The sequence below is a fragment of the Plectropomus leopardus genome, chromosome 7 (assembly GCF_008729295.1).
Source record: "Plectropomus leopardus isolate mb chromosome 7, YSFRI_Pleo_2.0, whole genome shotgun sequence".
Lineage (NCBI taxonomy): Eukaryota > Metazoa > Chordata > Actinopteri > Perciformes > Serranidae > Plectropomus > Plectropomus leopardus.
This window is the reverse complement of record NC_056469.1, coordinates 35,003,592-35,028,240: the sequence shown is the minus strand read 5'-3', so window position 1 is coordinate 35,028,240 and position 24,649 is coordinate 35,003,592. Positions and strand designations below refer to the sequence as shown.

At 38.9% G+C, this 24,649-nt stretch overlaps 2 protein-coding genes across 2 annotated transcripts; both read left to right on the top strand.

Annotated features, from left to right (window-relative positions):
* Positions 1-2,431: 2,431 nt before the first annotated feature.
* On the top strand, positions 2,432-17,547 carry LOC121945587 (semaphorin-4A-like). Its single transcript, XM_042489834.1, has 14 exons — positions 2,432-2,994; positions 7,855-8,015; positions 8,114-8,176; positions 9,265-9,363; positions 10,013-10,109; positions 10,721-10,843; positions 12,956-13,083; positions 13,436-13,617; positions 13,996-14,134; positions 14,850-15,039; positions 15,175-15,290; positions 15,515-15,672; positions 15,825-15,886; positions 16,595-17,547. Exons 1-14 carry the CDS (start codon positions 2,907-2,909, stop codon positions 17,365-17,367), a joined length of 2,379 nt encoding a protein of 792 aa, XP_042345768.1. The 5' UTR covers positions 2,432-2,906; the 3' UTR covers positions 17,368-17,547.
* A 2,697-nt stretch (positions 17,548-20,244) lies between these two features.
* LOC121945737 (high affinity immunoglobulin epsilon receptor subunit beta-like) lies at positions 20,245-24,191 on the top strand. Its single transcript, XM_042490048.1, has 5 exons — positions 20,245-20,352; positions 21,100-21,359; positions 22,063-22,164; positions 22,275-22,331; positions 23,865-24,191. The coding sequence occupies exons 2-5, from the start codon at positions 21,132-21,134 to the stop codon at positions 24,174-24,176; spliced, it is 699 nt and encodes a 232-aa protein (XP_042345982.1). The 5' UTR covers positions 20,245-20,352; positions 21,100-21,131; the 3' UTR covers positions 24,177-24,191.
* The last annotated feature ends 458 nt before the right edge of the window (positions 24,192-24,649 follow it).

Sequence of the window (24,649 nt, the reverse complement as noted above, 5' to 3'; positions counted from 1 at the left end):
CCTTCATGAAAAACACAGAAGAGGTTTAAGCTGTGAGAACGTGACCTGTTGCCTTTCGTAGTTTCAGTGTTGCTGTTCATCTTTCTGTCGTTTTTTTACAGTTGAAGTTTCTTGTGGTGGAGGAAATATTCAGATCCTTTCAGCAGTAAAAACACTAATACCGCAGTACTCCACATCTTGCATCTTGAAAAGAAACAGCCCAAAAACTAGCAAGAAATTAACAAAAGGTTACGAGAAAAATGCCCAGAAATTAGCAAAAACAAAACAAAAAAAACCTTATGACAGTGCTGGAAACATAAAAAAGTCTGTAACATTATTTTAAATATAGATATAAAAAAAAAAAAAAAAAAAATATTATTTTGTTGATATCTTTAAAAAAAAACTCTTAAAAACTGATAAAACTGTCATCTGAAAAGTAACCAAACCTTTCAGACAAATGTAGTAAAAAAAACAGTATTTTCCTGTGAGATGTAGTAAATGATAAGTAAATAAAAATGGACTTCTCAAATGTATACAGTACTCGAGTAAATGTACTTTGTTCAACCTCAGCATATAAATCTTTTCTTACAGTAGAGACTTTTTTTACTTTTAAATTGAATTAAAGTGTCTTCAAGCTCCAACTTTGTCACTACAAAAGGCAACACATCCGATTTATTGCCCCGCCCACAGGAAGTGATGTCACTGCTCCCCATGCTGGACGGGAAACTCGCTGCAGCCAAACTGAATGTTTTCATGCGATGATCCTCAGTTTCTGCAAACATCTGATCGTTCTGGCTGATTGATTGATTGGATTCACGCCCGTTGTGTTCACATTTTGCTGCTAGAGGAAACGTCCTCAATAAAACTGTTTCTACATTATCTCTGCTGTTTGTTCACGTCCTTTAATCATCAGCAGAGCTCGTTTTATATATAACAACTGACTCTGTGGCCCTTTACTAATGTAAACGTGTTCATTTTGCTGTTTTTAGACTTACAATCCCACAGATAACCTGAGCGTGAAGGTCGTGACGAACGGTCGACAACAAGAAACCGAATCTGAGGGGAAACGGACTGCAACTCAAGAGCACCGCAAAGTTAAGAACAGCTTTTACTAGCTGAGCTACCTGTGTGCTGTCTTTAACACTGTTCACTTTCTTCACAGACCAGCGCAGACCATTTTCTTGCGCTTCATCGTGTTTTCTCTGTTGAGGGGGGGGGGCACCTAGGGGGCACTGCATCCATTTTTTCCACTCAAAAGCCATCCTTAACAGCGCCTCCTCACATTTTCTCCAGTGGAAGGGCACCCCACAGAGCACTTCATTTTCTCTGCAGGAGGGGCGTCCATGGGACACCGTATTAGATTTTCCCCGATAGATGGACACCCTTAAGGGAACTTCTTCTCCACTAGAGGGCTCTGTATCGTTTCCTTTACGTTGAAAAGGCATCTTGGAGGGCGATTTATCTTCACTAGAGGAACGCCCTAAAATGCTCTGCATCATGTTTTCTCCACTAGAAGGTGTCCCTAAAGGGCAGTTTATCACGTTTTGTCCATTGGAGGGACACCGCTTATTATGGTTTTGCTACTAAAAGGGCACCGTTAAGAGCGCTTTGTCATTTTCTGTCATTGGGGCGAAGAACTTTTCCTGTTTCACATTTCTCCATCATCTGTTAAGAAGCAGCTGATTGTCACTACAGTGAGAAAAGGCATTTTTAAATCTCCCAATGTCTCCACTCCTCTCTCATTCTCCACCAGTGTCTCCTCTGGTGTCCGCTCCGCTCTCATTGTCCGCCGGTGTCCGCTTCGCCATCATTCTTCGCCCGTGTCTCCGCTGGTGTCTGCTCCACTCTCTTTCTCCGCCGGTGTCCAAATGTCCAATGCCCTGTCATTCTCCACTGGTGTCTCCGCCGGTGTTGACTCCACTCTCATTGTCCACTGGTGTCTCTGCCGGTGTCTCCGCTGGTGTCCCCTCTGCTCTCATTGTCCACTGGTGTCTCCGCCGGTGTCTCTGCCAGTGTTTGCTCCGCTCGCTTTCTCCGCCGGTGTCCAAATGTCCAATGCTCTGTCATTCTCAGCTGGTGTCTTCGCCAGTGTCTCTGCTGATGTCCGCTCTGCTCTCATTGTCCGCCGGTAAATCTGATAAAATACCTAAAAACAGAAGTGTATAAATGCTGTGCTAAAAAAAAATCAGCCAAATGAAGGTATTCCTGCACGGCAAAAAGCAACAGAATAAATGTTTTATTCAACGTTTGAACTATTTACTGAAATTATTCCTTCATGTGTCGCCTCTTTGTACTCAGCAACATTTGGATTAGTGATTGTAACTTATTACAGTTACATTTATTCTGTAATTTCATTCCTGTATCTAGTTACATGTAACTCCCCAACACTGATTTTTCTATGTTAAAGAAACTGAAGAAACTTCCTGTCAGCGACTGTTTTCAGGTCAGTTATCTGTTGGTGTGCCAGCGGTTGAAATCTGAAACCAGCGTGAGGGAGGATGTGAAACAAGACGAAAAAATACGAGAAACAAAACTCAGACAAACTGACAGTCAGAGAAACCGTCTCTGCACTTTTATGTCTCTGAATCAAACTGTCCTCTTCAGCGTCTGGTTTTCAGATTATTGCCTGCAGACTGATGATAATGATGGTGATAGAGAGGTCCGGTCCTCCTCCTCCTCCTCCCCCCCCCGACCTCGGACCACAGTGAAGAGGAAGCTGTGGTGAGTCCTGCTGAGTGTTTCTTCAGTCACACTCTGTCAGCGCAGACAGTCGCCTCCATCTGAGCTGCTGTAGAGTCAACACCGAGGAGGAACCGATCTTATCCTAACTCTTCATCAGCTGCTCCTCCATCAGCTGCTCCTCCATCAGCTGCTCCTCCATCAGCTGCTCCTCCATCACCTGCTCCTCCATCAGCTGCTCCTCCTTCATGGCTCCATCAGTCCTCCTCCTCCTCCTCCTCGGCCTGCTGAGGTCCGCCGGCTCGCTGCCTCCTCCAAGGACCTCCTTCCTCCTCAGTAAGTCCAACAAACGACTCGACTCAATTGTCAAACAGTTTTAGTGTTCATATTATTTTATATTCAGTTATCATTTGCACTTTTGTCATATTTTATCTTTGTTTTTTATCATTCAGTCACCAACTTGCCCTTATCTTAAATTATCTTATCTTATATCATATATTATCGTATTATATCTTATCATATTGTATCGTTATGTATCGTAACTTATCATATCATTTCATATCGTATCGTATCGTATATTGTATTGTAAATTAAGATGTGATGATGCATCTTGTTTTTTTAAGGAAATTGCCCCTTTTTGAAATTACTATGAACTTACTATGAACTATAAAAACACATTTGTCATAGTGGTATTAATTTATTATATTTTCTATACCTTTGTAAGTCACATTATTTCTTATTACATTACTTTTATTATCAGGTATTTTATCAGAGGTTATATAATTGTATTTGTTAGGTTTTTAGACCCGCAGATTTAATACATCAGACTCACACAAATCTTTTCACAGATGCTGATTTTCATCTGTAGTGAGTTTTTGTGAGTCATGTTGCGACACAGTTCGGTCTCATGATGAGCTCTCCGTTCTCCGTGATGTTTGTTAAAAAGGACTGTGTGAGATAAACAGGAAGCTGATGTAACTAGGAGTTTGGGCAGAAACATGTCGTCTGTCTCAACATTAACCCTTTTGGTATTTACAAGTAGTGAAGTGTCCTCGAGGACGTTTTTCATTTCGACATTGAATCCTCTTCTTCTCCTCGTCTTCGTCCCTCTGAGAGTCGCGTGTTCAGGTCGATTCCACTTTCATGTCTGAACTTTGAATATGAAGTCAAAAACGTAGTTAGCCTGACCACGCCCGTCTCTGTCCACAGCAGGGACATTTCAAGGACTTGAGGACTCTCAGTAGGTCCAGGGGAATCCTGTTATTTATGGACAAGCTCTGTTTTTTTATTTACCCTTAAAAACTTTTTAACCCTTCAGTTTGATTATGAATCAGGATTAGATAAAATAGGTTGCTGTTTATTAGTATTGAGTACATAAAACTTTAGAAACAATATCATTACAAATCTGTTGAGTAAAGTTCGACAAATGTATTTATGTTAATAGTGGTGGAAGTAACTAAGTACTTTTTCAAATACAAATATGGACGGATCAACAGATTTTTTGGATCCAGGGTTTTTATATTATTATTATTATAACACATATTCTTTTTTAAACAATATTTATTGCCTTTACATTTCAGGTCCGGGGCTTTTTATAAAACTTTCAGAGCTAAAACTTTGGACTCGATGGGTCCAAAGGTAACAAAATCACCCTACCAGCAGCTAAAGATTATGGATTTGTTGTCTGTTTTATCTGGACAAAACTGGTCCCTGTGGCCAAAAATGAATCTATTTTTAAATGTTGCAAAAATCGTCAGAAGGCAAAAAAAACAGATAAATGACGCAAAATTAAGAGAAATAAAATAACAAATAATGCAAAGCAGTGCAAAAAGATCATAATTGTGATGATAGTGAAAAAGTAAAGTGGTAAGATAATTTACATAAATGCTCATAAAGAAGCAAATTATCTTTTTTACACTTTCTGTGCGATTTCAGACACACAAGATGTGACGAGCAGCACAAAATAAATAAAAACACTCTTAAAGTACCAAAAAGACTTAAATAAGTTAATGTGCTGAAAGTTTTGAAGCTGCTTCACATTTAATACAATCTGAGCTTTCCATCCCATAATAACCTGAGAATGACGGCTGAGTCAGATTTCCCTCCGATATGGAGCACGAATGTTAAATAAAGAAAAATAACTTTGTTTTTATCTGCTGCTGAATCGTTTACTGTTAAACAAACATGGAGCCGCTGCAGCGCTGATGTGATGCCGCTCATTTCCTGTCTGACGCTCAGAGAGGGTTTAATGTGCTGCTGGCATCTGTGTGTGTGCGTGTGTGTGTGTGTGTGTGTGTGTGTGTGTGTTACAGAAACATTATTTCACTGAGGAAAATACAAATCCACAGCTGTGAGTGATCAGAGCTTCGATCCTCGAGCGGCAAAGCATTTTATGTTTCTGCAAACCACGAATATGTTACATTTTCACATTTCATAGATATCATCATCATCATCAGTGTTTCTAAAAGTGACGTAGTACATGAGCTGACTTTGTCATCCGGAGGCGGAGGGGATGATGGATGGTGTGACACCTCAGTGCCATTTTAGTCCCCAAATGTGGGTGTTTTTTTAGCAACCTGTTGCTGGGTTTGTAGCTGCCTTTTCGCTGCCAAATAGGGGTGCAGATTAGCAAATTTCTGATTCTGCAGCGTTGTTTTAGTCAGTTTTTTAACATCCTCATGCTGTTTATTCAGCCACTTTGTAGCCATCAAATGGGGGCGTTTTCAGTGACCCATGGCACTAACTGTAAACCCTTCTTATGATTTCACTCTGAATCATATGAAACTTTGTGACGTCTCTCAGGCTCCACCCACTCCACAGAGCACACGGATGGTCGTGTGATGCATTTTCAGGTGTGTTCGTATGGGCAGAGATTATACCTGAAACTGTGCTAAAAGGCTTGTGTGTACAGAGATCACACAGTGACAACATTTTTTTATTTACATGAACTGAAATAAGTGGAGTTTGTCATGTTCACGTAACCATCGCTGCCACTCAAATAAAAAAAAAATCTGGTCTGACTCAGTGTTACCGTGGCAACAGCTGCTCATTCATGGCTGTGGTGAGACTGGTGAAGAGAACTGACTCTAACCACACAAAGTGAAACTGACTCTTGACTAATTCTGGATATCCTTTGGCATTTTTAGATGTAGTGTCGCTTGAGTTTCATTACTAATATCTAATAGATTTGTTTCTTTGATTTGTAATTTTGAAAACAGAACTATTTTGTCTTAAATGGTAGTTCTGTATCTGAGCAGCATGATGTGTGGAGTTCCCCAAGGCTAAATCCTCGGACCTCTTCTATTTAACATTTACATGCTTCCATTAGGCCAAATTATACAAATCAAATAAAACTATGACAACTATGCAGACAACCCACAAATTTACCTTTCAATCTCACCAAGAAACTGCAATCCCATAGATTTTCTCAGAGGTGGGTTTGTTGGATCCATCCAACAACCATCCAGCCCAAACTTTAGGCATCCTCTTGCTCCTATAAACATTTTTACTCACAGTGGTTCAAACTGACACCATCCAGCAGTGAATCATGCTGCCACGTCAGGTGCCGTCAGCCATCCAGTGGCATATAATAACACCAAAAATGGTTGTGTTCAGTTACGTTGCTTTTGGCATCAGGATTTTATGCTGAAAGCACTGCAAAAGCGACAATATTTGACAACTTTGGAATGAACAGGCTGTTTTTACTTTTTTACTTACCACCGATATGCTGATGATGCCCTGCTCTATCTATCTATCTATCTATCTATATAGATCTAAAATGTGAAACAAAGAAATGACGCAGTGCATTTTGACTTCCAGTGAAGTTTTATAGACAGAATCGTCCCTGCAGATCATGTGAATGAGGTGACGGCGTGTCTTTCATGCGATCATATATATATCCGGTTGTGTTCTTATATTAAACTCTTATCTCTGTTCAGATTCTGTGAACAGTACTCTGCAGCTCTGAACCACATCCTCTCCAAACCTTTACCCACTTAGTCGGCCTCAGAAACAGGAAGTGGTGCTGTTTCTCTGGCGGTCTGCTGACTTCTGAAGCAGACAGTTTGTTGTTATTATCGCTCTTCTCTTCTGTCGCCTCCTGTTATAGTCTCGGTCTGGCTAGCACCTTAAAGCAGGCATTTGGTCCCCATCAATGTGACATTAGAGCTGAGAAGAATCACATTAAAAACCTCCTGTTTCCACACATGCTGAGAACAGGTGCATGATGGGAGGGCCGGGCCTCCTGAGACCTCTGACAAACTGCAGCTCTATCTTTATTCACTCAGGAATGATTGATGTTTGTTTAACAAATGATTTGTCCAAGATTTCAGTTGTAGTTTAATCACAACTGCTGCCTTTGACGCGTTTGAGCACACAAGTATTACGGGTTTATTTCGGAGAACTCAGTCGGGCTCTCAGTGCTAAAAAGGTTCAAGTCTTGTTTTCAGAACAGGAACTATTTTAAAGCCTTTATTCGTCATGTGCACAGCAGTTACAGCGAAGCAGTCATTTGTCATTAAAGATCTCAGTCACACTTTAACAGTGCTTATTAAATATATATATAATAATTTTAAAACGCAACTAAAAATGAGACCTAAGACATGTAATTGTGCAGATTTATGTAAATAATATCAAATAAAATTTGTTTCTGGTAGATGAAAATATATAAGTAAACTCTGGTGTGTGTGCAGGTTTAATAAAACTCAAATCAACATTATTTATAAAGTGCATTTCATTCAAAATTGCAATACAAGGTGCTTGACAATAAAACAGGAAGTAGAAGTAGTATAAAGGTTAAGTGCAGCAGTGCCGTGTTATTGTTGTTATTATTCAGTATTTTTGTGTCTCAGTAACATGATATGAGTTCCCCAGGGCTCAGTCCTCGGTCCTCTTAGATTTAACGTTTATATGCTTTCATTAGGCTGAAATATAAAAAAACAATATCATTAACTATGAAGATGACGCACATGTATCGACTCTGTCAGTCTGACAAATATTACGATCAGATCTGAGAAAAAAAACAACAACATGCAACTAAAACTGAGAAGATATAAAATAGTGCAGATATATGCAAAATAATATTGAATAAAATATATCACTGCGGTGTGTGTGCAGGCATAAACAGGTAGTAATATTAATTATGATAATAATAATAATAGTTTCAGATTTGCAGAACGCTGTTGTGTTTGTGTCCAGACTCTGCAGACAGACCTCTGGTCCTCTTCAGCCTCCCCGACCTCCACAACACAACCACGCTGCTGCTGAGCGACGACGAATCCACCCTGTACGTGGGAGCACGAGACGCCATCTTCTCATTGGACGTCAGTCAGAGTGATGTCATCAGTCTGAAGAAGAAGGTGAGCTGAAGCCGGTTCATGAACTCCCATGATGCTTTGATGTTTAGATGGATTATTTTATCTGTGAAGTTTCTCATTAATGTCCGATGTCTGTCCAGGTGGCGTGGAGCCCGTCCGAGAAAGAAATAAACGGCTGTCAAAATAAAGGGAAGAGCGCCACGGTAAGTCTGAACACGCCTCCATCTTCACGGATTTCTTAGATGATTTTCAGCTCCATGTTGTTCGGAGGGAACATTTTCTCTGCAGTGAAACGCTGTTAAGCTAAATGTTATTGGCCCAAAGGTCTCAGCACGCTGCTTCATGTGAAAGTCTGACAGAAACAAACTTTCACACCTTCATACGCACAACAACCACCAGACCTTTTTACGCAGAGATCCTTTATTTCACCAACAAAACGCAGGAATAAATTCACTCCAGGCAGGTTTCTTGTGCTGCTCTCAGACACTTCTCTCAGGTATTTAAAACTGAGCAGATTTGTTTGATTTCTTTCAAAACACCATTAAAAACCCAACGAGCAAGTTGGTGTGAGATGTTCCGCAAATTGTTTGAAATTTGTGTATTTAAAGAAAAAAGACCAAATGTTGTGGGGAAAAGAAAGAAAAGCATAGTTGACACAAATGATAACATAGTATAGTATAACATAAATTATATTACAGAATAAATTGTAATATTCCCAGTTAATTGTTGCTTGTTCCTTTTGTTTGTGTTTTAATTAATTTTCTGATAATTTTCTTGTATTTTTGACTTATTTCTTAATTCATTTTTCTTCATTTCTTTTTTCATTACTTGTTGCTTCTTCCCATGTTTTTGACGAAATCAAGCCGTTTTATTCAGGTATCACAGGGTTAACTCAACAGACTTCCCGTCTGACATTTCTGTGCATCAGCAGCACTTTATTGACCATAACTGAACAGGCGATAACAGTCACCGACTCTGTTAAACTGCAGCTGACCCTGTCCTGTGCTCGGAGGGTAAATTATTTTCTCAGATTTACAGATATTTTCATTTGTTGTTCTCCTCTGAGTGAACGCTAACTTAACCTCATCCTGCCAGCGGTCCCTTTCACACAAACGTGGATTCGGTGCTGTTAAAGACGAAAACCCCCTTTTCTGCAGTCGTACCTTTGACTCAGAACGGCGAGGAAGCATAACGGCGAGACCTTGAAAAGGCAGGAAGCTGAGCAGAGAGAGCTTTGAAAAAACACCATTTTACAGCAAAAATGTTGTTCTTCATCTCCGTCTGTCTGCAGGCCGATTGTCCAAACTTTGTCCGTGTCCTGCAGCCGATAAACTCCACCCATCTCTACGCCTGTGGCAGCTACGCCTACAGCCCCCATGATGCCTTCATCGTACGTCAACGCAAACTCAAAGTCTTTATGATGTGCAGATCTGGTTGATTAGCAGCGGTGGTGTAAGAAGTATTTGAACTTTCTGTTACTTTATTCTTTTACTCCAATACATCTCAGAGGGAAATCTTGTACTTTTTAATGCTTCACATTCATTTTTCAGATGCAGATGAAGTTTTATTTTAAAAGGTTTATTTGTTTCACTCTGATGCATATTTTATTTTCTTTCGCATTATATTTTTTTGAAGATCTAATAATGTCTTTTAATAGTAATATATCAGAATATATCATAACATATACTAATAAATCAGTCACATCTGCAAAACAAGCACTTTTACCTTTATTTTTCAACTTCATTTTGCTGAAAATGATTTTTTGATTAACAGTTTTATTTGCTTTTACAATAACAAATAGATAAATACATACATACAAGGTTAAAGGTTAAAGGTATTTTTGACAGCTGAGTTAGTACTTCTACTTCAGTAAAGGATTTCAGTGCTTTTGTGTCCTCTGGTTAACGCCTGGATCTGACGTGTATTTTTGTTTCTTAGGTCTGCGTTGTTGTTATCGATAGAAATGATGGACAGAAATTAACCGAAATGTTAATGATTTTCTCCAGTTCAGCGTCTGTTTGTTGTTTCGTCTCTTTCAGGACACAGACAGCTTCACGCTGGTCCAAAACGTCGGAGCTAAAGCTAAAGAGCGCTGTCCGCACAACCCCACGCAGACGATGACCGCCATCGCCATCGGTGAGTCCGCTATCCGCTGCTGCAGCGATCACATGATGGAAGTGTTTTATTTATTTCGGTATTTATTTAGTTAGGTATTTATTTATTTAGTTAGTTAGTTAGTTAGTTAGTTAGTTAGTTAGTTAGTTAGTTAGTTAGTTAGGTATTTATGTAGCGATCACACGATGGAAGTGTTTTATCTATTTATTTTTATTCTTATTTTTATTTATTTTGTTCATTTTTTTATTATAGTCCACAAACAATAACAAAAACAGGGCACTGAAAGGCAACGCAAACATGGGGATGGACGGAGACAAAAATTTAGACAAGACCCGACAGAACAGGACGAAATGGTTTATTGGAAGTTTATTTTAAGACAAAAACGCTGAACAAGCGAACATGACGCGGTCCAAACACACACACACACGTTCTGAGGAGAACCGATGCACGTTAACATGACTTCTGCTGCTTTTTTTCATCAGATGAAAGCGTGTCGGTCACATGTTTTGTTGACACGTTTTGTTCGCATGTTTTGTTCACGCGTTTCTAAACTGGACTTTGAGGTCGCCTGTCACACGTTCACACGTCTTGAAGCACAAAAACCTTCAGCTGGTCTGTTTATTTGTGTGCAGACGGCGAGCTGTTCACCGCCACGACGACCGACTTCAGAGGAGTCAAACCACAGATTTCTCGACACTTCAGCAAAAATGGCCGCCATGACGTCAACCAGGACACGTCTGTCAATTTACTGGAGGGTGAGTGACGCTAAGGGTTAACGCTGGCATCATTCATCAGAGAATTCAGAAGAAACAGAAAATCGAAAATGCCAAAAATCTGATTTTGGCATCAGAGAGAAATCCTCCAAGTTTCAGCGAAATGAACGCTTTAAAATTCCTGATAAATAATTTGAAAAAATGTGTCGGAACAAGTTTTATTTTTAGGAGTAATTAATTTCAAACGTGTTCATAAATATGGTAATTAAAAAACACTTTTTCTTTTCTTTTTGATAATGTGGAAAACCTACAAATGAACTTGTTTGAGTTATTAACATAAAAGCATGTGTTCATAATTATGGTATATTTAATTTCCATAATTATGAACACACACGTTTCAGTTGATTCCTCATAAAAAATAAGTTTTTCACATTATTTAAAAGAAGTGTTAGTGTTATTTTAAACAGTAATTATAAACACACATTTTTAAGTTGATTGTGAGTAAAAATGAAATTGGTGCAACAGGTTTTTTAACATTATTTTAAAGGGATTTGAAAGTGTAACGTTGTTAAAGGGGCAGTTTGGCTCTTTTTTAAGTGCGAGATATTTTATCCTCGGTCAGTATTTTACTTACAGTAGATATTAACCCCAGTTCGGGGGGGCAGCAGGAGTCCGGCTGTGAACAGAGGCAGCAGCTTAACATATTTATAACCACCTAAAAAATTCAATATCAGTTTAACCCTTTAAAACCTTGATCACTTTTCTTGTGCTGCTTGCAGATGTCTTTAATTAGCATTTAAATCTATGAAACCTGAGAAAATCAGTTTGGTTTCTTTTTTTAAAAAACACAAGAATAAACATATTGCACAAGAAAAGTCCTGCAAACCTCAAAAAAAAAAAAAAAACTCAGTAAAAAGTGAAAATGATCTGATAATTAGCTGAGGGGGGATTATTAGACCTGACCAGAAAACAAAGGAAAAAATGTCCAGAAAACTGTTTTTATAATTTTCTGAATTTAAAATTTTGACACAAAGAAAAGAAAAATATATATATATATATATATATAATATGTATATATATTGTTAGGTATTTTCTTTTAGTCAATTACTTGTTTCTTGTTTGCTTGTTTTTTTTATTTTTTATTTTTCTATTCTTTGTGCATTTTCTTGTAACTTTTTTACTAATTTCTTGCTTCTTACCTTTAAGAGAAAAACGAAAACGCTGATATTTAAAAGCCATAAAAACCTCACATACATACTTCACATACTCTTGAGTCACCTCACACACTTTCAGCCAAACCACAGCTGCTCAGCGAGGTTTCAAAAAGCATCAGACTGAAGTTCCTACTTTCTGTCCGTGACGATTCATTTCCTCTTTGTCTCAGAAAATCCCCGTACAAGTCTGGAAGGGCCTCAAGCACTTCTGTGTGAAGATCTACACGTGTTTACATGTTTTGGTCTTTTATCTACAAACTCTGTACTGTTCTTGGTATAAAACCTTATTTTATCGATAACTGTGGAGTTAAAAAAAACATCTTGTTATTTGGAAAATGATCTGCTCCAAGGATTTGAGGTGAAAATACACCGACGGGATCCTTTAACTCTTTGAAACGTGAGGACATTGTCTTGATTTCTTTCAAGAAGATAGAGGAAGGCGATAACCTAAAGGAGAAGGCATGGCCCAAAAATGAGTTAAAAATAAGAATCAAAAACTGCAAAAAAATATCGGAAAATTAGCAACAACAAAATAATAAAAAAGAAAAGAAAAAAGAGAGCCAAAACAAAGAAGAAAATGTCCTAGAAAAATAAAATAAACTATATATATGTATATACTGTATCATATTCTTTTCTGTACCATAATTTTAAATTTTAAACTACTTTTACAAACTGTTTTTTGGACATTTCTCCATTTGTTACTATTTCCTAATAATTCTTCCCTCTTTTTTTAAAACAATTTTCTTATAATTTGTGTGACTTTTTTTTGCTAAATTGGTCATTGCCCCCCCACGAGAACTCTGATGCTGATCCAGGTTTCAGTGATTCCTTCATCATCACAGTCACACAGCCGAAAACTGGATCTGCTCTCAGATCTGTTTCAGACCACATGGCACAGCAGCCTCAGCTTCCTCCTCTGTCATCACTTCCTGTATTTCAGAGCCAACGTTTGTCAGCGCGTCTGCGGACCCGTCCGAGAGGAAACTCTACTTCTTCTTTAGTGAAGTTGGGAACGAGTTCAGCTTCATAGACGAGCTGCGAATCGCCCGAGTGGCCCAAGTCTGCAAGGTGACAGTAAACACAGACAGTGTGATGATAATTATGAATATATATATATACAGTATATATATATATATATATATATATATATATATATATATATATATATATATATATATATATATATATATATATATATATATATATATATATATGTATATATATATATATATATATATATATATATATATATATATATATATATATATATATATATATATATATATATATATATATATATATATATATATATATCATGAAGGACATCCTTAATTAAATTTTCAGAACCCTTTGGAGTGTCTGCCAGCGGTTCTTTGCCAATAACGGTAAGAGTTGTTCTCTGTGTGTGTTGGCGTCCCAGGACGATGTTGGTGGACAGAGGACGCTGCAGAATAAGTGGACGTCCTTTGCCAAAGCTTCTCTGCTCTGTCAGTTGCCCAAACAGCTTCCCTTTAACGTCCTGCAGGATGTGTTCACCCTCCAGCCGCCGGCGGGCAGCAACGCCTCAGACGCTCTGTTCTACGGCGTCTTCACCTCTCAGTGGTAGGAAGACAAACCAACATTTGGTGACGCTAAAAAAAGCCGATCATCGCAGGGCGGATTTATCCCTCAAACTGCGCACGTTGATTAGCGAATATAAAACACCCTAATGGAAACACGGCAGTTTCCAAAAAACTTCCATTTATTGCATAAAAGTTTTTATACTCCCAGGAGGTTGTATTGCAGGTGTTTTCAAAAAGCCGTAATTCACAAAACTTGTTATGTGCTATATTTTTAATTTGTTGATTAAAGTAAGATTTAATATTTAGGAGTGTTTATTTGTGGAAAACAAGTGGAAATGTTCACAGTAACTATGTTTTAGGTAAGACGTTCCTCTCAGTATTAACGTGAGTCATTTGTCTTTTCTCTGGTCTCCATCAGGTCCTCGGGTCCAGAATCTGCTGTGTGCATCTTTAACTTGCAGGACATCAGGTCGGTGTTCGCTGGGAGCTACAGGACCTTTGACACGCAGGCGCACCTGTGGAGTTCAATGGTTGGAAGACGGTCCCACCTGGGACAGGTGAGGAGGTCACATTCAGACATGCATACAGATAATGAGCCATGCTGCACCAATAAAGACGCCGTTTTCATCACATTTGGGAAAACTTTTGGTATTATATTAGCCATCGGTCTTGTTTTTTAGTTTGGAAATGCGGCTAATATCAAAGTTTAGTGTCTCATTAACTATCTCCAAAAATGTGATTGAAATGTTCACAACTATAAGAAAACCAAGTTCAAAACAGCTTATTTTGAGGATAACAGAATTTCTCCAGACTGTGTGGGCGTGGCAGATGTTTTGATTGACACCTCCTTGGATCTCACCTTTGTCAACTGTCTCTCGTCTCCATGACGACAGCCATGGAGCAAAGCAGAGTCAGTGTGGCACAGCTCTGTGTTCGAATCTGTTGTTCGAAGTCACGGAGCGTTCTGTTAACGGTTAACTCCATTACACATTCACGCCGCTCGACGCTCTGCTGCTCCGTCTCCACAGACAGAGAGGCTAATGTCTGATAATTCTTTATTTTTTTATGCATGTAAGACCTTAAATTACATATTAAGAAAGTTTTGGGTGATTTGGGTTCCCAGAGGCTTTTAAAGATCTCCTATAATGAAACAAAGAAAAATGGCGTCCCTCAGGGTTGGATTCTTGGCCCGGCTTTGTTCTCATTAATTTGAACTCCAGTTCTGTTTTTTAACTTTGTCATTGGATGTACGTGTTTATATTCTCCCGACAGTGTGGACTGGAGAGCGCTTCAGATCCTGATTTAGCACAGATAAAAAAGACTTTCCTGACCAGCAGCAGCGTGAAACCGATCGGAGGCGGTCCGATTCTCGTCTCCTCGGGGCAGCGATACAGTCACGTGGCTGCGATGAGGACACAGGCAGCCAATGGCAAACAGTACACTGTCCTTTTCCTTCTTACAGGTGAGACATCACACTAAACCGTGCTGATGATATTCACACAAGAATCATTTCAACCTTCAGGCTTTTATTTTGCTGCCATGTGAATAAGAAACCCGTCCTCTGTAATAACAATTGTTCATCGTCTCTGATGTCCAGAGTCTGGATTCCTCCACAAAGTGGTTTTGTTGGAGCGAGGTGTGCATTTCATCGAGGAGATTCAGGTCTTCGCTCAACCTCAGGTGGTCAAAAGCATCGTCCTTTCCTCCTCCAAGGTAAACCTCACACACACTCGGCATGTTGTGCCTTAAAAGTTTTTAAAGGAGTTCTAAAAACTGTGTCGTCTGCATAAAGACAACAGTTGAAATGTCAGATAATGTTAAAAAACGTGGAGTGTGTTGTAAGAAAACAGAAACGGATACACAACGACCCAAAACACGCAGCAGGTGTGTTTGATGACATTACAGAGTACACGTCACAGTGTTTTCTGCTCCTGTAGGGGGTCGTGTATGTGGGGACATCGGAGGGCGTGAGCGCTGTACCTGTGGCCAGGTGCTCCATCTACAGAACCTGCGCTCAGTGTGTTCTGGCCGGAGATCCTCTGTGTGGATGGAGCCGCACCAGTAAGGCCTGCACCAGCCTGGACCAGGAGAACATGTACGAAAAACTGACCATAATACATGAACGTTTCGAGCTAAAATGAACTCAGCTCTTGGAAAAGAAAGAAACTGCTGATTCTCTGTTGTACTTTCTATGTGACCTAATTTGGCCCTGTGTACTGACTGACAGGCTGTTGGTTTCCTCCTCAGGGCTCAAGACCTGGAGGACAGTAATGTGGAGGAACAATGTCAGGGACAAAGCCTGGTCACAGGTAACAGCTTCCTCATTTAAAGATAAACTTAAAGACAGATGTGAAGATTTCCGGTACATTTTTTAGAAACCTACTGGCTGATCTTCAGGTGATATTTTGGGATTTTTGTAGTGCGGCTCTAATATATTCATGTACAGTCAGTGTGTCACATACAGGAGCTGGCGGTCGGCGCTCCTGGTTTGCAGAAAGACGAGCGCGCACCCAAATGTCTGGATAAAATGTAATCTTCTGATGGTTGTTGAGATATTTCAGTGTGGACCAAAGTGTTGGATCGACTGACAGGTGGACTGACATTTCCTCCCACAGAGCTGAGCTGCTGGCATTAACTTTGAAATTTGGGCAAATTGGCTTGATTTTTTAAAAAAATGGTAAGAAGGTAATGATCAACTTAAGAAGGAATTAAAAATTGGAAAAAACTACGAGAAACTTATCTGAAAAGCAGCAACACCTATTTGACCATTTTATAAATTGGTTTAATTTTTTCTTTTTGGAAACATGGTGAAAACGGAGATGACCAACTTGGCAAGAAATGTCCGAAAAAAATTTGGGAAATTTTGCCTTTTTTTTTTTTTTTTTAAGAGTGGAGAATCATTTTTAAAGAAAAACTAAAAATAGGTAAAAGTGTCCAGCAAATTAAACTTACAATCATAGCAATTTTATATTTAATTAAAAAAACATCACGGCCTTTCACTGTTTGTTTTTCTGAAGTTTTCCGTCCTGTAGAAGTCAACGTGAATTTGAACGAAGCTGTGAGGCTTCAGTGTCTGAAACCTTCAAACCTCGCCACTCTGACCTGGACCTCCCGTCGATTCAGAGAGCTGCCAGAGAAACTCTTCATCCAGTCAGCTGACGGCAGCCTGAGCTTCCTCGCCTCCGCCAGCACCTTCGGGAGCTACACCTGCGAAGCACAGGAAGGCGGGTACAAGGAAGTGATCCGAAGCTATAACGTCCGGCAGGTCGCTCCTCCGCGCTCCTTTAACCCCTTACATAAGGCCGATGAAGATCATGTGACCAAAGACGAGACCTACGAGGAGATTATAACCGATGGGCCGACTTCGACAATGCAACCGTCAGGAGACACGGACGACGACCTGACGAAGCACGAAAGCTACGAATCCGTGACTAGTTTGAAAGACAAAGATGCCAAAAAAGGTGATTATGTAAACAAAAGTCCAAGCCAGGACGATGATTTGGGCTCCACCCCGAACCCCAAAAGAGACGCCCAGTCCTGGGAGGAGCCGATTGACGGCGTTCCCGTTAAACAGAGTTACTATAGCGAGCTGGTCGTTGTTTCCCTCCTGCTGGCGACCTGCATCTGCGCCCTGATGCTCGGAGGCCTCCACATGTGGCGCCAAAGGAAAACTGGTCTCAAAAGTCTTCTGGTCAGTCCAGAGGACGGCAGCAAGACAATCCAGTCCATGGAGAGCGTTCCCTCTCTGAGCAGCCCGGAGGACGGCGGTCCTGAGCTGAAGGTGGAGTAACGACGCCGAGGCCGCGTCCAATAATCGTACGTTCGAACGTGAAATCGTCTTTCTGAAGTCAGACGGATGTTAGTTTGAGGCTTCAGTTTGTGCTTCTCATCTGTTAGCGATTCGCCGCGAATCCACGGTTTCAAATGACCTTTTTTGTCCGCCTGCCGCTGTAGCTGGCAGATTCCAAAATCTACGTTTGGCTGGTGTTAATTTCCAACCGTGGTGGAGATCAGTCTTTTCTTAGAAAGTTTGTTTCCTCTTCAGACAAAAAAAACCAAACTTAACAGTAGGTGTGTTTCCATTAACCCTTAAAATTGTGCAAATTGAAATTGCGATTATAAAATACATCTAATGGAAACAAAACAAAAAATTCTATACGCTCGCACGAGGTGGTATTTCAGACGATTCGAAAAAGCCGTATTTCGGGAAAAACTGCGATGGAAACACTTTATTTGCTTTTATAGCTTATATGATGTGTGACACCGAGTGGCGTCTTTATAGATGCCAATTTTACGTGCTTTTCATTCTTCTTGTTTTTTGAAAAAAATAATTTTGGCTGTGTTCATAGCATAAACTTTGCCAAGATTGTGTATTTTTGTTTAATCTTGCCTTTTTTCCCATATTTTTCAAAAAAGAAATCACATTTTCTCACATTTTAATGGTTTAAATGTTTGTTAAAGATGTCTGAACCGGCACAAGAAAACTGATGTTGATCCAGGTTTCAAAGGGTTAACCTGGTTTCAGTGATTTAATGTGAGCAGAAGATTATTTAATTATCAGTGTTTTAAATTCATGTCAGTCGTCTCCCGACTCTGGTTGAGATTAAAGACATTAAAAATAACTTATTGAGAATGTGGAACAGAGATGTTTAAATGTTTAATCTTGTTTAGACTTTCTTCACTGTGAATACTTTTTAAAATTAAATTATCAGTTTATATTTTGTGTTTAAAATCAGGGATTAGGTTAGATGAATATCGAGCCTTTTGTTAATATATTTTTTGTTATGAGCTCACTGTTGCTTAATGAATGTATGTAAACAAGATTAGATGTAAAAACCTGAATGTTATAAATTGGAGCCAAAATGTTTATATTTTTTTCAAATTAATTTAATCCTAAATTCTGTTTTTTTATTGTCTTCTCTGTCGCCACCGTGAGTCTAATACTGAAACTACAAAATGTGAACATTATGAATATTTAATCTTAATGTAGAAAATTACTGGTACAGCCGTCCTTATGTATGGATTTGCCTTAATTTAAACTCTTTTTTAAATTTTTATTTGTGTTTAAAATATCTACAGTGATTAAAACTTTGAAAACATTGTTTTGTTCTCACAGAGTATTTATCTGTATTTACACACACACACACACACACACATAAATACTGCAGTTTTACTCCTAATGATCCTCAAACTGCATTTTTATGTTTTTTTCTTTGCAAAAACAAAAAAGTCTACTAAAGTAAAATAAAGAATCAACATATTTACTCTTATATTCTGATTATCAAAGCTTTGACCTGAATTAGTTTTTAACATTTAATGAACAACATAATTATTAACCCTCAGGGACTATTTGGTGCTTTTTTTCTTCATTTTGTTAATAATTTTGGCTGTGTTTATGCATATGGCATACATTTTGGCAAGATTGTGTCTGTTTGTTTAATGTTGGAATTTCCAGCTCAGCTTCCACAATAAGTCTAGTTTAGTTTTTAAGTTTTGAAACCCATTCAAACTGCATTTTTTGATCCATCAGCCATCAAAGCAGAAAAAAACATGAGTTGTATTATTTCTGGGTGTCACTCTGGGCTTTTCCCTTGGAATTTAACTTTTACTATTTTCCATCTGATAATGTCATTTTTCCATAAATAAATAAATAAAATAGAATAAAATATACTCGACCCTACATTAAGTATATTCAAAAGAATTCTTTCTTTTTTCCATTTAAAACATAGTAAATTTAAGACAAAAAACTGACATTTAAAGGGTTAAAATTATTTATTATTTATTTATTTGTGATTAGGACTGACGTTACTTAAAAATAACTTGAAAGAAGCAAATAATGTATAATACTGTATGTATGAGTGAGTGTAATATGAAAGGGTTAATGGAGCAGCTGAAGTTGGTTTCAGACGGGTGTTCTCAGAAGTGATGCTGATGGTGATTCATGTGATGCCTTCACGTAAAATCCGAGAAAACTTCATAAACTATTGTTACGCACAGTGACTGGCAAAGCGAATATATTTTACAGGTCTTAACTTTAGAAAGTAGTTTCATAAATAATAAGGCCGCATAACGCGAACATTATTATATTTTAAAACTTTGTATACTAGTTTTATATATTGCAACATAATGCATACATTTTTATATTTTCAAAAGTTTATTTACTAGTTTAATATATAGTCATTTTCAAAATGCACATATTGTCATATTTCTCTACTTCGTAAACTAGTTTTATATATAGTAATGTAGCATAATGCACATGTTTTTTTTCTATTTCTAAACAAAATGCACATTTTTATATTTCTAAGCTTTAGAAACTATTTTTATATAGTAAAGTGGCATAATGAACATATGTTTTTATATTTCTATATACCAGTTTTATATACAGTAATGACACAAAATGCACATTTTTTATTTCTAAACTGTAGAAACTAGTTTTATATATAGTAATGTAGCATAATGCACTTGAAATAAAATACTTCTAAACACTATATACTAGTTTTATGTATAATAGTGTAGCATAATGCACATATTTTTATATCTCTAAACTTTAGAAGCTAGTTTTATGTGTAGTAGTGCAGCATTATGCACAATATTATATATATATATATATTATGTATTCATTTCCACTTCAAAGTAACGTGTTTGGCGGATGTTTGAGATTTCCGAGTTTGCGGTGAGCACCTGAAGGCAGCATCAGAATCAACAAAATAGTTCAGTCGAGGTCAAGTCAGAAAGCTTCCGCGTCTCCGCCTAAAAACTACCAATTCAACTGCAGGTAAAACTTTTATAACATCTTCAAACAATCACATTTACACATTTAAAGACATCAGAGAGAAGACTTTGGCTCTATCAGCCGTCACGATCCGAATACTTTGAATTCCTCTCCGGCGCACTTCCTGATTCATCGTTAATGTGAGCTAATGTAAACGTTTTAGCTAGCAGCAGTTTGTGTGTTTGGCTTCTTTTGCTTTTAATAATCAAATAAATGTGAACAGAAAGTCGTCTTTAATAAAAAAATGTTGTTTTGTTTAGGAGCCAATTTTAAACACTGAAGTAAAATCAACAGTAATTTCTCTGAATCAGCGCTTCCTGTTAAGATGATGCTGAACTCCGCGCCAGACTTCATTCAAAATTTAGTGATTTTAAGATATTTAATCTTGTCAGAAGACGTGAAAACCTGCTGGAGAAGATTTTAGGAGCTCACGTGACCCCACGGGCTCTCCGGCCAAATTCGGTGCACGTGTTATGATTTAGTTATAATTATTTTTAGTTATAATAGTTATAATTTTTTCCAGCTGAATACTTTTTTAATCACACAGTGTTTGATTTAACCCTTTAAAAGCAAATCGGCTTGTTAACTTTCAAAAACATGGGAAGAAGGAAATGAACAATGAAAGAGGAACTTACCCCAAACTAGCAAGAAATTAGGAGGAGGAGGAGGATTACTTGAGGCTCTTACAGCAGTGCACTCTGGGACTTGTAGTTGACCTCTCTCCTCTTCTCTCTCTCGTTCTGGACCCAGTCTGTGACCCTCAGTGACCTCTGACCTCCACCATGACGTCCACGTCCACGTCCACGTCCATCACCAAAGTCGGCGGAGTGGTGATCGTCACTCAGGTCATTCCTCAGGATGAAGGCGGCATCCGGCTCCAGAGCTCTCCTTCCTCCGCCGTCACCGTACAGGCTCCACCCCCACCGCCACAGGCCCCACCCACTGCCAGCCCCACGAAGATGGACGACATGACGGCTATCTTCTTGCGGGGGCAGCCACATGGCCTCGGGGTGAGACGCTGAAACTGACCGACATTACTTTAATAAAGTAATCAATATAATAGGTTGTTACATTTTTAACAGGGTAACTAGTAATCTGTTACCTATTATATTATATTTATTATTATTATTATTATTATTATTATAATTAACCTTCCAAACAGTAGGCGGGTTTCCATTAACACTAAAATTTCGCAAATAGAAATTCCAATACAAATAATTTTCCGCTTCTTTTGTCGTTCCCTTCCTGAATGCCGGTTATCTCAAATTATGTTTGAAAAAAAAAATGCAGAGCAAGTGGGGCAAAAAAAAGAGAAAATATTCTGAGTCTTTTTCATGGGGAAGATTTGAAATCTTGTCCATGAAAACGTGACGAAACCCTTTAAATGACTGTAACACTTAATCCAGCACTTTAGGACTTTTAATGATTGGAAATGACCGATTGCTCCTTTTTTGTGACATTTCAGTATTTTAATAACTTTTTGAAATGGTTGACTCTTTTGGATGACCTTTACTGATACTTTAACTGTTGATGGGGATTGTTTTTAATCAGCTTCGGTTGTGTGCTGCCGTGATGTTCTGTGTGCCTGTTTTTTGTATTTTTAAATTGTTTTGCACCGCCAACTGCAGATCAATACAACACGACAATAAAAGCTCTGAACTGATACTGCTACTGTGTGTCGGTGCGTAGTAACGGGACTGTGTGTGATTTCAGGTGGTTCAGATCTTCATCGGCCTGCTGTGTGTCCTCTTCAGTCTGACCGCCGTCTTCTCTCCGATCCTGATCTTCCACGCTCCGTTCTGCATCGGCGTCACGGTGTGTAAACTTTACTCTCTCACAGAGAAAGATCACTGATCAATAACCGTCACAAACCCGATTTAAAGCCGCTGAGAGGACAGTCAAACTTTGTCTCTGCTGTTGTTCAGTTTGTGGTGTCCGGCTCTTTGGCTGTGGCTGCTGGGAGACGGACTTCGGTCAACCTGGTGAGTTTTAACTCGTCATTTTCATCACACTGATTGAAAACTTTTGTTGTGTTTGAGTCGAAATATTCTCGATGGACGAGAAGAAAATAAATGAGTCAACAACAAGGTAATAAAATGTTTTCTCTCATTTGAAGCCACTCAGGTGGACAAAAGCTTTTTTCTTTTATACAGCTGGTTTTATTATGGTGAAAATTTAACGTACATCAGAAGATCTAAACTGTCTGAACATGGAGTTAGGTATGTTCAAAGAAGAAGCATCGAAAACCTAAAATATCTTTTAAACTTGGGCGGTATCACAGTATTATGGTTTACCAGGGTATTTAGAAATCCCAAAAGTATGTTTATCAATATTGTCATGAATATGGGTGATCCTCTTTCCATTAAACTCACTGTATGTAATGCACAGCACGCACCGCCAGAGCTCAGTCTCCATTCTCCGTTGGTGGAGGGAGGAGTTACAGGGCTGTAAACAGCCGGCGGCCAGCAGACAGACAGAGACTGTGGGGAAGAATGACTTCTTTTCTTTTTTTTTATCTAACTCTGGGGCGTTGCCCCACATGCTTTCACCCTGGTAAAATTTCAGAGAGGTATGAAAAATTAGATACCGCCCAAGCCTAATTTACAAAAAGTTATTTATTTCTGCAGCTATAGATTGTGACTCGCAGAGTGGATATTTGATCTGTTGATCTGTCAGATCAGATCAGATCAGATCGATGGATTAGAGGAGCAGCTTGTGCAAGTGAAAGCAAACTTTTAGACCCAGCAGGCTGAACAGTAAAGTTTCACTTTCAATGTGCCTGTATTCTGCTGCTCCGTCTGTGCCCAGAGTACACGCTGCGCTCCGACAGGGTTGTTGCAATGAATAACAGATGGTTTGTATCTTCCAACAGCGCTCCCAATGAACGATCCAGCTCCGGAGATTCAGGGGCTGTTTCCACGGCAACAGTTCTTGCATGAAATGCGTTTTGGGGGCCTGAAAATGGAAACTTTTGAAACCAGGTGTAAATTTTTGAAAATGCGACCCCTTCTGTTGGTGTGTAAACTGGCAATGTGCGGATCCCGTGAGAACAGCGGTGCCACGGCCGCACTTTGCACATGTGCATTACATTTCAGACAAATAGCCATTCGCGAGTAGGAGGACAACGATAACAACGATGGCGGACTACCGAGTTGTGTTTGTGCTGCGGACTCTACTGAGTTTATTAACGCTGTCGGTTCTTGTACGTCCTTCGCCATCGTCTTCTTGTTTGTTTATACTCACCGCTCTGCAGAAGAACGCCTTTATACGCAGACACTTGTTAAACTGCCAAATACTAGCCTGACATGCATACGATACGGTTGTTTTTGTGGCTCCGTGAACACAAGAGTCATTTCCATAATGTTAGCATATAAACGCAGATTTTACCACACTGCGGTACACATGAACCGTACCTGAGACTACTTTTTCACGCTAATTAGACAAACTGTTCTCTGATCCGGGACTTGGTCCCTGATGTGAAGCCCCCTGAGTCTCTGTGTGTGCTCTGGGTTCAGGTCTGGGCGACTCTGGTGTGGAATGTGATCGGCGTCGTGGTCGGCCTGCTGGCGGTGGCGTACGTCTGCTGGCTGCTGGCCGATCGCCCCGCCTCCCAACGCTTCTGTGACCCTGAAACCTTCACAGATTACGTGCCCACGGATAGACAGGTGCAGCGCTGCATCAGTACGCTGTACATTTTGGACGTAAGTTTCACTCACCGTGAAGGACCTCTACACGTTTATTACACATTTATAACAACTTTATTTATAGCACCTTTAAAACTGTTGCAGTGCTTTGACAGACAAAGCAAAGGCAGAAAAGAACAATAAAAATAAACATTAACACACATAAAACACAAATAAAAGTGATAAAACAGGCAGATCACAAAAACGAGCAGTTAGAGTACTAAATGAAAAACGTTTTAGAAAATACAAGAAGAAATGCAACAAAAGACGACAAAAATAATATAAAAAGTAATATAACAAGATGTCATGACATCAGTGGGAATAAAACAAAGACAGGATGATAAAAACAGATAAGTAAAGTTATAGTTATAGATAGTTACAGTAAGAACGCGACAGAGGAGGGTACAGATAAATAGAGTAAAAGCAGCAAAATGAGTATAGGAGATAAAAAATGAAAAAATAAGTAAATAAATAAAGGTGATATCACATAAAAGCAAGTCAGTTAAAAGTGAGTTAAGAAGTGATTTAAACACAGTCTCTGATTATTTTATGAATCAGAAAATAATCACTATCGCAATGTTTTTAATTTATTATTTACATGTAAAAGACTCATTTCT